At 63.9% G+C, this 12247-nt stretch overlaps 1 protein-coding gene across 1 annotated transcript in view; it reads left to right on the forward strand.

The window, feature by feature from the left end:
* The first annotated feature begins 9379 nt into the window (after nt 1–9379).
* The window catches only part of LFNG (LFNG O-fucosylpeptide 3-beta-N-acetylglucosaminyltransferase), a 7113-nt gene continuing 4245 nt past the window's right edge, over nt 9380–12247 (forward strand). The window contains exon 1 of the mRNA XM_007467417.1: nt 9380–9808. Within this exon, the coding sequence (XP_007467479.1) occupies nt 9380–9808 (429 nt within the window). The remainder of the gene's footprint in view (nt 9809–12247) is intronic.

Consider the following 12247-nt stretch of genomic DNA (forward strand, 5'->3'; position numbering starts at 1 on the left):
GGGGACGGAACCTAATCTCAGCCTATTGAAGACCTGAAAGCCGTGGCCCCTGCCCTGAGCCAGCAGACGGCCCCGCCCGGGACACCTGATCCATGGCTGCCCTCGCTGCAAAGGGGGACACAGCCCCCGCAGGGTCCCCCGCCCCACCGGCATAGACCGGGAGAAAAACTGGGTCGCTGGGATAGAGTGACAGCAATGGCAGGCAGGGACAGGGCGGGGTGGGGGGGGGGCGGCCACCCCCAGGCGTAGCCAGTCCCTGAGGATGCTCTAGGCCTGAAGATCTGCCCCAGAGCACCCAGCCGTGCCGCGGCAGGGGACTGGCCTCAGATCACTAAGGAGGGTTTCTAGTTCGGCAGCCAGCTGAGAAGAGAGAGAAGCCACCTGCTTAAGACCCCACATTGGGTTGGGGACAGAGCCAAGGCTGGGGACCCTCCCTTGTCCCACCTAGAGGGGTGCCCCTAGGCTATGCTGCAGGCCAGGGGTCTGGGCCCTGGGTCTGGGCATAGCTCAGGCCACCTGCCCCCGCACCTCCTGGGCCAGGCCAGCCAGCAGCGCGGGCCTGGGTACATCCACCTCCTATTCGGTTTCCTGGCGGGACAGAACTACTCAGGGGCAGCCAGGGAGAGTCAGGCCTGGCCAGGAGCTCCTTCTGGGAGTAGCGTCTCAAACCGTCTCTGACCAAGTTCTGTTCGCCACTGCCACCCTGTCTGTGCTCTGAGTCCTGGGGCCTCCTGTAGACCCGTGCAGGGGAGGGGGCCCTGGAGCCTCAGCCCCCCAGGACTGCAGGATTTCCTGGGGTGCAGGAGACACACAGGAAGTGAAGCCCACAGATGCTCACTCTAAGCGTGGCTGCAGATGCGAGCTGACTGCTCTGTGACTCTCAGGGCCTCCGTCTCCCCACCTATGAAATGAGACTTAGCTCTTTCAGGCTCTTCTAGCTCTTGGTACACCCAACAAACTCAGCTCTGTTGGCTTGCCACTGTCACGTACTCTGGGTGCCAGGATGTGTGCTGGGGCGGGAGGGGACCCAGGATCGACAAGAAGGGAATAAACCTGGAAGACTTCCCCAAGGAGGAGGCAGCTGAGCAGGGAGGCTGAGCTGGAGGTGGGGTGGTACACAGGCAAATGTGCGGGCTGGGAAAGCGGGAGGAGCGTGGGTTGGCTGAGCCCCGGGGTGTGTAGGGGGCAGGCAGAGGTGCTGGGATGTGGGCAGGCCGTCCCTCCCGAGAGGGTAGTGAATGGGGAACCAAGGAGGGTGTCGGGCCAGAATGCCATTTCTAGGGTTCAGGGGCCATCCAAGACCACATTGCCAGCTCCGCACTCTGCTCCAGCGCCGGGCAAGGACTCAAGCATCTGGGGCTTGGAACTGGCCTGGAATTATGATCCACCTCCCACCCCAGGTGGCCAGGGAAACTGGGCCAGAGAGGTGCGTGGGCTCTGCAACGTGGTCCACAGGGTGGGCTGGCTTCAGCCCTGCCCCCGAACTTTGGTCCAACCGAGGCAGGTGCTTGAGAGGAGAAAGGGGCCACGGGGCCTTTGCAGGGCTGACATCACTGTCAAGCTAAGTGGCCCTCCAGCCGACCCCAGAGGTTGCCCGTGGGCCACCTACAGGCTCGCTCCTTCCTGCAGCTTCCTCTGGCAGTGGGGAGATTCCTGACGTCCACAGCGGTTGCTGGGCAAACGTTCATGGTCACTGCAGCCGTGCCAAGCCGGGAGCCAGACCCTCCTCTCTGGGTGCGCCAGGGAGGGGGTGTCAGACAGGAGGGCGCTCCGGGCACTGATCAGGCCCTCCTTTCCTGCTTGTCAGGTGGCGGTGGTCCACAGCACCACACCCGAGCGTGTTCTAGAGCTGGGGTGGGGGCCCCGGGGCAGACCACCGCACCCCAGCACTGTGTGACGCAGGTCAGCTCACTTCCCTCTCTGAGCCTCAGCGTCCTCATTTGCAAAATGAGACCGGGAGACACGCCCTACGAAGCCTGTGACCCTGCAGCCCCTCCACTTTCCTGCCTGCCCCCCTCACCGGCTCCCACCCCCCTGCAGCTGGCAGGGTGGACCAAGGTGCCCTCTCCTCAGGGCCTGGTTGGAAGCAAGCGGCACGGCCGAGGGGCTGTGGGCGGGGGTGGGAGCATTTGCACTTGAGGGCAGGGTCAGCGAGAAGCCCCCGGCGACCTGGGCACAGGAGCCGGGGCCCCAGGAGCTTAACCTGGCAGACACATCGGCAGTTCCGCCTGCTGCTTCTGTCAATATGAGCCTTCCTGTTTTGGAGATTAAACTTCGGCTGAGCAAACAGCTTGCAAGGAGGCCCCTCCCGGCCAGCTCCCCATCCCTGGCCTGTCCCGAGGCTGGAGCCACCTGGAGGCTGTGAGGGGTGGCAAGGCTGGGAGGGAGCCCCCTTCCCTGCGCCAGGCCCTGCACCACAGCTCAGGCCGCCCCCAAGCCCCCCAGCCCCACTGACCCCTGCCCAGGCCTCCGCCGGAAGCCCCCTGTGTAATCCTTCCGCTCCGGGGCGGGCGCACTGTCCCAGCGGCCGGACTGCCGCACCCTCTGCCCTCGTATAACCTCCTGCAGGCAAAGGGGGAGCAAGCCGCTCCTTGAAGCCTCACTGCCAGGCACATACCCACCCAGGGCGGACCCCGGGCCTGGCAGGAGAGCCCGCCCCGAGCGCCCCACGGAGGCCCGAGCCTGGAGAGACCTGTCATTTCACTGGTGATTGCTCCCCCTCAGCCTCTTTGCACTGTGGGTTGGAAAAGTCTTTGTTTAGGGTCTGTCTGGCATGTAGTAGGACGTTTAGTATCATCCGTAGCTTCTACTGACGAGCTCCACTAGCACCGCCTGACCCCAGAGGTGTGACAACCAAAAATGTCTCCAGGCATTGCCAACTACCCCCGGGGGCCAAAACCACCCACAGTTGAGAACCCAGGGGCAAGCCCTGCAGACAGTGTACAGACAGCTAAACGGGGGTGGCAGAGGGAGGGCAGAGCCGCAGAGGCCTGGGCCTCCCTCTGATGCTGGCCTCAGCCCAGCCTTTGTCTGGTCCCCCTGGCCTCCCACCTCCCTTCCCACCAGGGTCCACCCACCCCCGAGCAACCTGGCCCCACCCTCTTCCCCAAACCCTCCCCAGCCTCCCAAGGAAGGGAGGAGGGAGCACGAAGGCCCACGTTACCCCCAGACCCCTCCCTGCTTCCTCGCTCTCTGGCCACAAGGACACAAGGCCCGGAGGGACAGACAGACAGACAGGGAGGCTCGGGGTTGTGACTCCTGGTTGCTTCTCGTCCTCTGATAAAGCTTCCTAGACCACGCCCCTCTCGCCCACAAAACTTGTGAGGCTCCCCAGCGCCTCCCCAGCCTGACCTCCTGAGCCTGGGTCCTGAGGCTCCTGTTCACCCCTCGCCAGCCGCACCTCCCACTACTGCTCTCCCCACACCCCCATCGAAACACACAACCTCTCCAGTCACCCCCGACTGCCTTCCCATCCACCTCCGCCTGCCCAAACCTTCAAGCTACAGGGTGACAGTCACCAGCTTTTCCTGTAAGCCTCTCCTGAAGCCTTGTACCCCCAGCCCTGGCACAAGGTGGATTCTCCCTTGCCCAGGCCCCTGGCACACTTGGACTTGACCCATCTTCCAGCCCCTACCACCCTCTGCCTGTTTGGGGAACATCTGGGTGCTGGAAGAATCCTCCCCAGGAGACTGTGAGCCCCCTGGAACCAGGGGCTGTGTCTGAGTCACCTCCTACACTCCCCTGGAGCCAGAGCTGGGAATGGAGAAAGCGCCCAGGGATGCCACTGGATGGGTGGGTGAACGGACAGCTGGACGGACAGACAGACAGATGGGTGGATGGGTCCACGGTGGCGGCTTATCTCTCTGGGGCTGTGACTGCCGCTCCTGGGCTCGTACCTCCCCGCAAGCTTCCAGGGCAGCCCAGAATATCAAGGGATGCCACGTCCTCCCCCATGCCGGTGAGCAACAGGGAGAACAACGCCATCCCGTGGTCCAGACGGAGGAGGGGCCTGAGGTCAGGGAGAGAGAGGCAAGTTCAGGCTCACGCAGGAAGCGGGGCTCCCTGGGAGCCAAGACTCTGACCCCCACTACCCCATCCAGCCCGGAGCCCCTCCTCCCACTGCTCCTGGGGTCTGGTCCCATCCACTTGGCCACAGGGTCATGACGGGGGCAGGGGATCATGCCTGGAGCCTGGCAGGCACCAGCACAGCCACGGCTCAGCCCTGCCCAGCACAAGCTAGCCATTCTTGGGAAGACGAAGGCCAGCTGGGGCACAGGGCCTCCGGTGTCTCCCTGGTGGGAGTCTGGCCCCCGCAGGACGTCAGTAATGGGTTCTGGCGGTGGGGCTCTGCCACCGGGGGCTGCAAATCAGATTAGCTCCGTCCAGCCCCGCGGCCCAGATGGCCCCAGCGTAGCCACCAGGAAGAAACACAGCTGCCAGCTCTAGGCCTGCCGCCCTCACTGTGTGCGCAAACCCTGGTCCTGGGGCTGAGACACCCTGACCTTCCCGTGGGGTCGAGGGCATCCTTTTTCCCCTCTCTGGACCCCTGTGTCCCATGTGTAAGACCAATGGTTTGAGTGGGAACTTTTGAGGCCTTCCTGAGGCGGCACAGGGGGAAATGCCCATTTCCCAGTGTAGGGTGGACTCATAGCATGTGGTCATTTTCATGGGGGTCAGCTCTGCCCTGAGGCCCCATCCCCACTGCCAGCTCAGAGTTCAGTGGGCAGCCCTGCCAGGCCTCCTTTTACCCTGAGACCCATGTTCCCCTGAGCGGGAGGGGGCTGGGGGGGAAGAAATGCTCTCTTGAGTCTCTGTGTGTCCTCATCCATCCATCCATCCATCCATCCACACGCCCCGAAGCCTTGTTCAGCCATCCAGGCCAAGTCGGCTTGGCTGCTCTGACCACACCAGGCCCCAAGGTTCAGGCCAAAGGGCCAGAGGCCACCAGTGCCCATTGGTGCTTTACATCTGCAGAGTACCAGCCCCTAGCCAGCCCAGGGTGGGCAGGGTGGGGCAGGTACCAGCTATATTCTTATTACAGATATCTCAGGATTGTAAAATCCTGAGACCTACAGAGAGAAGGGAACTGGCCCAAGGCCACACAGAGCGTGGGCCGGGAGTGAGGGGCTCCAGGCAGAGCGAGCCGGCAGGCAGGGGGAACTGGGCCGGGGGCTCATTTGCAGCTGTAGGCTGTCTGTTCTCACGGGTGCACTGCCACCCAGACCATCAGTGATGCAGATCAGCTGCCGTCGCCTGCTGTGCCCCCTCCCTTCTGCGCTGAGCTTCTAAGCCAAACCCTCTCCATTGCCTCCCCTTCTGCCAGCACTGACTCTTCGTCCAGAAGCTCCTGGGCCACCGCAGGCATGCCACTCACTGCCCCTTAGGAAGCCCGTGGGCACCCTGGCATCTGGGGCTCCCACGCTGTCACTTTTCCTCGGACGCCCTGATGGCAGCCTTGAGGACAGGCTTCTCATGTCTGTGTCAGGTGGGGCAGCCTGCCGGCCACCACCTCGTGGGGGTGGGGACCGTGCCTTCCTTCCCTCTCTGGGCTCTGCTGCTGGGTTGGGAAAGGCTGTTCCTGGGACACCGAGCGGGACTGCCTTGGATGACCCGCTTCGAGTTAATGGGTCACCCATTATGTCTCTTGGATCTTCCCGGGAAAGAAACACTCAGGCGAGGCCAGCCCCAAGGCTCCAGGAGCCGGTGGGGAAGGGGCTTCTGGAACCCACTGGGGCTGATTTCATTTGCAGGAGGCCCCAGGCTGAGCCCCAGCCCGGAAAGGGGGCCTGAGCTCAGACGGGCACACAACACCTCTTCTGAGCTGACAGGGAGGCAAGGAGAGTCCCCTGGGGCCTCGCTGGTCATGTGGGCCTCCTGTCCTCGGCCACCTCTCCACCCAGCCTCGTTCAGCAGTTCTCAAGCCATTCTGCCACCCAGCTGCCCAGGAGCCCCACTCGGGGGCTGGTGGAGGGGCCGTGCCATGCTGAGCGGAGGTCGGCCGCCCAAGAGGCGCACACACCCATGTCCCCGAGCCAGAGGGCCAGACCGCCTGCTCGGTTGACTTACTGCCCATCGGCACCTTAGAAGATGAACAACAATGGCATCCTCGTGTTATGGGTGGCGAAACTAAGGCTCAGAGGAGGAATGTCCCAGGTCCAAGGTGACAAAGCTGAGATGTGGCCCCTCTGGGATTGGAAAGCAAGTAGTCTGGCTCCAGAAGGGCCCAGCCCCAGGGCTGTGTCCCATACCTGGGGAGGACCCTGGCACAGCCTCTCCCCATCCCCCTTCCCAAGGACCCTAAGGCCTCAAGGGGTTTCCTGGCAACCTGGTCAGCCCTCCCCATCCCTTCCCTGGGTCCCCATTTCCTGTCCTGGGCCCAGCACCTCCTCCTCTCACCACCACCCCCCCCTCAGAGCTGTTTGGCCCAATGGGTCCCTGGAGGGAGCCTTTGGGTCTAGGGTGAGGGCAGAGGAGGGGAGTGCCTCAGGCTGGAGCTGAGCCTAGGGAAGGGGGCCGGGGTGGCTAGGCCGCCACCCCCCTACAGTTTTCAGACCTCAAGGAGTCACCACGAAATTCCATTCTCCTGACAGCAAAGAAATTGAATCACTCTTGCCAAAGCCCATGGCCCCCACAAGAATGCTGCAAAGCTTTGTCCTGCTGTTCCCAGACAGGAACTCACACCCAGGTCCCCGGACTCCCACCAAGCCTGGCTGCAGAGAGGTGCAGAAAACCTCCCGCTGGCCTCTACACCGTGCCCCTGCCAGGCTGGGCCACTGCCCCTCTCTACAGTTGTTCCTCCTCCTTACTCCCCGAGTACAATGCAGCAGTGCTTCTTGAGCCTCAACTTGCTTTCTGTACAATGGGCACATCACCTCTGCTGTCTGGTGTGTCAAAGGCACAGCAGCCAGGACTATGTAGCACGAACCGGGGAGCACGAGTCGGAGAAAGCAGGGATGCTCTGGGGTGCAGAGCAGGGGGTCCCGCCCCTTGCGGAGGGGCCATGGAGGGGTTGGCTCACAGGACCTCATCAGGTGGGAGTATGGGGTGGCATGGCTTCACGCTGCTGTCCCTCCTACCTCTTGCAGAATGCTCAGCACCTAGTGGGTACCACTTAATATTGGGGCCACTGACGGAATCCCAGGTACAGGGCACAGTTCATGCAAAGATTTGGGGGCTTGACGGTTTGGGGGCTGTTAGAGAATGGGGAGGCATCACAGGGAGTAGCAAGAAATGGAGCTGGGACCCATTTGGGAGGTACGTGGACACGAGGCTAGGACTTGAACTCAGGGGCCATGGGAAACCATCAAAGATTTTGACCTGTGAGTGTGTGTGTGTGTGTGTGTGTGTGTGTGTGTGTGTCAGGGGCGTGGGGGTCTGATTAAGCTGTGTGGTTTCTGAGTGGAGAATCAATAGAGCAGGTAGACTGGGGGCAGGGAGACCAGGGTGGAGGCTGCTCAAGAGGTCCAGCGGGGAGAGGATGGTCGTGGAGGAGGCTCCCTCTCAAAATAGCCCAGAAATGGGATAGATAAGCATCGGTGGTGGGGCGAGGGAAATGGGGCACAGAGACCCTTCAGACAGGAGGCTGGAGCTGTGCTGGGGCTCAGCTGACTGTTTGGGGGTGGCCCACCCCACCATCGGGTCCATTTCCCCCCTGCCCACCCCCACCTCTCCAGCTGACTAGAGGCTCCAAGGCTGGGCTCTGGCTGATGGGGGAGGGGTTTATGGCAGGAGGTGACTCCATGGGAGTCTTGTCACTTGGGCACAGCTAGCACCATCTGCTCAGGCATCTGCCTGCCTGAGGTGGCGCCTGCTAATTACCTTGGGGGTGGGTACAGGAAGAGGCCTGGGAACTCCCATCCTCCACCGCACCCCATCCCAGAGGGGCAAGGGGTAGGGCCGCAGGCCCCTGAGAAAAAATGCGCCAGGCGAGAGTCTGGAACCCGGGCCAGACATTTACACAGCAAATCTTTATAGAGCACCTACTACGTTCCAGGCCCTGTTCTCCGCAGTTGACATTCAAGTGGAGGGAAAGGGACCATGAAGGGGTGCCATCGAGCAGAGGTAAGCGCTATGAAGAAAACGGGCCAGCGGGCAGAGTGAGCGCTAAGGGGGGACCAGTTTAGCCGCGGTGGTCGCCTAGGGCCTCCTTAGGAGGGGATAAGGAGGAACTGAGGAGGGAGGGGAAGGAGGCAGCCAAGCGGAGAGCCGCCCCTAGCCGCGCTTCCGGAAGATGCTGCGGGCGGGCGACTCAGACTTTGATTTCGCCACGGGGAGCCCTTGGCCACTTCCTCGCCCCTCGTCCCTAACCCTCAACCCAGGCTGTCGGCGCACATTCCTGCCGCCCCTGCTCGTGCGGTGGGCTGGCCCAGCCCGTGGGAAGGGCCGGGGGTGGGAGCCGCCGTGTGCCGGGGAGGCGGGGCGGGGGCACAGCTGGGCCACATCTGGCCCGAGAGCAGAGGGACCAAATGGGACAGAAGGAGGCCTTTCATCCCGCGCGGGGAGGGGCGATCTCGATTTCTTCTCGGGTCGCCACGGGGCGCCCGAGGATTTCGGGGAACCAACCCTCTGCCCTCCGACGTTGGGCAGAGACGAGGAAATTAGCTCGCGGGCCAGGGATGGAATTTGGTAAGGTGCTTTCTCGCTGGAACCTCGTGTCCCTACCTGTGGCTCAGGTGGCTAAGCACCTCCTCGATATTAATAAAGGGTACTCTGGACCGAGCGGTCAGGTCCACCCAGGCACCAGCCCCGTTACAAGGCCTGCGCCGCCCCTAGGGCAGGAAGCCGGGGAGGGGAAGTGTGGGCTCGGGGAGGGGAAGTGTGGAGCGAGGAAGGAAGGACATCCCCCGCGGGACGATTGAGCCCGAAGTCCCTGTCCCAGAATCCCCGTCACAGCGCCGAGGGCGCGCCCCTCCGCATGTCAGACGCCGGGTGTATCTCCAGCCGGCGCTGGCCAGCCTGGGTTTCCCCTTCAGGGCCACCGGGGCGGGGCGGACCTACATCCCCACGCCGCCCCGCTGCCCGCCGGGGCGATCCGGGCGGGGCGGGGCGGGGCGTGCACGTGCGGACCGGGGGCGGGAGCCCAAGACGCCCGCTCGGCAGTTCCCAGACCCCCGCCGCGGCCCCACGTGGGCTCTGCGGAGCATCTGGGGCAACCTGGAGAGGCCCCGCCCCAGGGCCCGGGAGCCAGTGAGCTCGTGCTGAAGGCGGGGCCTCACGGGAGGGCCCCGCCCTCGGGGGGGCGGAGCCAGGCTTGGGCGGTTTAAGAGCGCGGGGCGCGGGCGGTGCGTTGCTGGACCTGCCGCGGGACCCCAGATCCTCTGCGCCGGAGTGAGGGGCAGGGCGCGCGGGGCTGGGCGCACCGTGCGGCCGCCACCCCACCATGCTCAAGCGCTGCGGCCGCCGCCTGCTGCTGGCGCTGGCGGGCGCGCTGCTCGCTTGCCTGTTGGTGCTCACGGCCGACCCGCCGCCGCCCCCGGTGCCCGCTGAGCGCGGTCGGCGGGCGCTGCGCAGCCTGGCGGGCCCCTCGGGGGCGGCCCCAGCTCCTGGGCTGGAGGCGGCGGCGGCACCCGGGGTGCTAGTCCGCGAGGTGCACAGTCTGTCCGAGTACTTCAGCCTGCTGACCCGCTCTCGTAGAGACGCGGGCCCACCGCCCGGCAGCGTCCCCCGCCCCGCAGACGGCCATCCGCGGCCCCCGGCCGAGCCACTCACGCCGCACGACGTCTTCATCGCGGTCAAGACCACCAAAAAGTTTCACCGGGCGCGCCTCGACTTGCTGCTGGAGACGTGGATCTCGCGCCACAAGGAGATGGTGAGCCCCCGCAGCCTGGGCAAGTGGGCAGGGGAGAAGAGAAGGTGCCCTCTTGTCCAGGTGGTGGCAGCATCCGATGGGCGCCAGGCTGCACCTCTGTACAGCCACTGGGAGTATCAGGGGGAGTGATGCCGGTCCGCCCCCTTCCAGCCCAGTTTTCCTGGTGGGGCCACTCTCCCCATACGGTTGTGGAAGTGCGTGCTGGGGACCCATCCCCAGCCAACTTCCAGGGCCCTGGGTGGCCTGCACTGACCCCACACCAGCCACCAGTGCCTGGGGGTGGTGCCCTGTGATGCTTCTTGCCCCTCAAACACTGGAACTCATTAACGGGGCATTATTGTCCCCAAACCTCCCCAAGGCAGATTCTGCATGGGCGTCACCCTGGGCTCATGCCCTTCCCTGGGGAGAAGGCTCTTTCCTTAGAGGCGGTGGGGGGGGGGGTTAGGACCCCTGGGCTCAGGCCAGGCGCATCCCCATCCCAGTGTTTGCAATGGGACAAGTCACTGTAGAAAATATTCTGAAGTTGGGGGTGGGCGTTAGTGGGCCCTGGGGAGTCCATCTCAGAAGAAAGAGAGCGCTGGGCTTTCAGTCTGTTCGGCGGCCGTCTCCCCACAGTGCAGAAGTTTCTGGAGCCGGGACCTTGTGCTCAGTACACCCTAGCTGAGCATTGGCTTCCTCCGCACACATAATAACGACACACCCCACTTTGAAAATCTCCCTCCAGGCTGCAGCAGGACGGCTGGGTTGGGGCAGGACGAGGGCAGAATGTGAGCCCTGCGGGGGTGTGGGGTGGGGGGATATCCCTGAGCTGGGAAACCCAGGGCACAAACTGGGCATCTGGGGTGAGGGTGAGGCCCCTTGACCGGGCTGGGGGCTCAGAAGAAGAGCCCACACCGCCTCCTCCCTGTTTCAGCCCCTCGAGGTCTGGGGGCCTTCTGGCCTGGCTGAGCCCTGTTTTGGGGCAGGGCCATGATGGGGTCCTGGTGGGGCCTGGGGGGGCAGGGTCCTGTCTGGTCCAAGCATGGGGAGGGGGCCCTGGGAACCCCATGGCAGCCTCCTGGGAACACAGCGTCCCTTTCCCAGGGGCTCAGCAGGCCGGCAGGAGGGGGCAGCGGGGGCTGCGGGTTTTGTTTGGCTGCTGGGCCGTTAGGATTCCCAGCGCCGGGCGGCTCTCACGCCGGCCGCTTGGGCAAGGTAACAAAGCCCCTTTCTGCAGTGGAGAAAGGCGTCCGGCCTCTTGTGTGCAGCTATGAGCTCCATGGGAACGCCGCCGGCGTGCTGGCCACTCAGGTTGCCTGGCGATGAGGGCCTGTGGGGTCCCCCACATCCCTGAGTGACAGCCCTTGTGGGGCACTATCCCCCAGGACTCTGCCTCCCTGCTGTGTGACCTTTGGCAGTGTTCAGCCCCCTCTGGGCTGCCACCAGCTCTGAGCACCCCTCGTCTTGGACTTCGGGGGCTTTCTCCAGCGGAGGAAATATGGTCAGGGGGGGGTCTCAGGTACCAGTCCCAGCCAAGCTAGGTGACCTTGGGCAAGACCAAGGGCTTCTCTGACCCTCAGTTTCCTCATCTCTGAAACAGGGAAAGCGTTGCCCTTCCAGTAGGGGGTCGTAAAAGAGGGCTGGCAAAGCCTAGAGATGTAGGGAATGAGCCCAGGGGGTCCTCAGAGTCGGGGTGGGGGCCGTCCCCCCCCCGGACCCTTTGCTCCTCGTTGAGGGGCCACTTAGGTTTCCTTCTCACCCTAGGGCCCCCACCCAGGAGAGGCCGAATATGTCCCCAACAATCGGGTCATGTGTCACAGCAAGCAGGAGCCCCTCTTACGGTGTCCTGTGGGGGAGGGGTCCTTGAAACTGTTTCAACAGAGAGACCTCCTTTCCCAGCCCTGTGAGGGGTCATTCAGACCCAGTCTGATGGGGGACACTCAAGGAAGTCAGGGCCGCAGCGGGGGAAACCCAGAGAGGCTGTGTGAGCTGAAAGTGGGCATCTGACCCGTGTTGGGGAGGGAGGGACTTCCTGGAGGAGGTGCCATTTGAGCTAGACTGAGAGAAGAAAATGCCCTGAAAGGGCAATTGGGCATCTTGAGCACAAGCATGGGGGGTGTGCAAGAAACTTCCAGCAATTGGAGTGACTTGGGTGGGGGTGGTCAATAGAGACCACACTGTGACGGGCCTTGAAGTCCAGGATGAGGGGCTGGGCCTTTGGCCCACACTTTCCTCCCCCATCCCTCCCGGAGTGGGCCAGGCCGCAGCGGCTGCCACCGCGGCAGCCACAATCGTTGGGGGGAGAGCTTGGCATCCTGTGTTTCTTTGGATCGCAGCTCCGGGAACAATGCCGCTTCCTGTGGGTGTCCCCCCCGCCGCCCACAGCCAGCCCTGCGGCCTCGCTGCCCAGCTCCTCTTCCTCCAGCCCTGTCGTTTCTGGGCAAGTGGGGAGGGGGCTGG

The sequence above is a fragment of the Lipotes vexillifer genome, unplaced genomic scaffold, assembly GCF_000442215.2.
Source record: "Lipotes vexillifer unplaced genomic scaffold, Lipotes_vexillifer_v1.1 scaffold1451, whole genome shotgun sequence".
Classification (NCBI taxonomy): domain Eukaryota; kingdom Metazoa; phylum Chordata; class Mammalia; order Artiodactyla; family Lipotidae; genus Lipotes; species Lipotes vexillifer.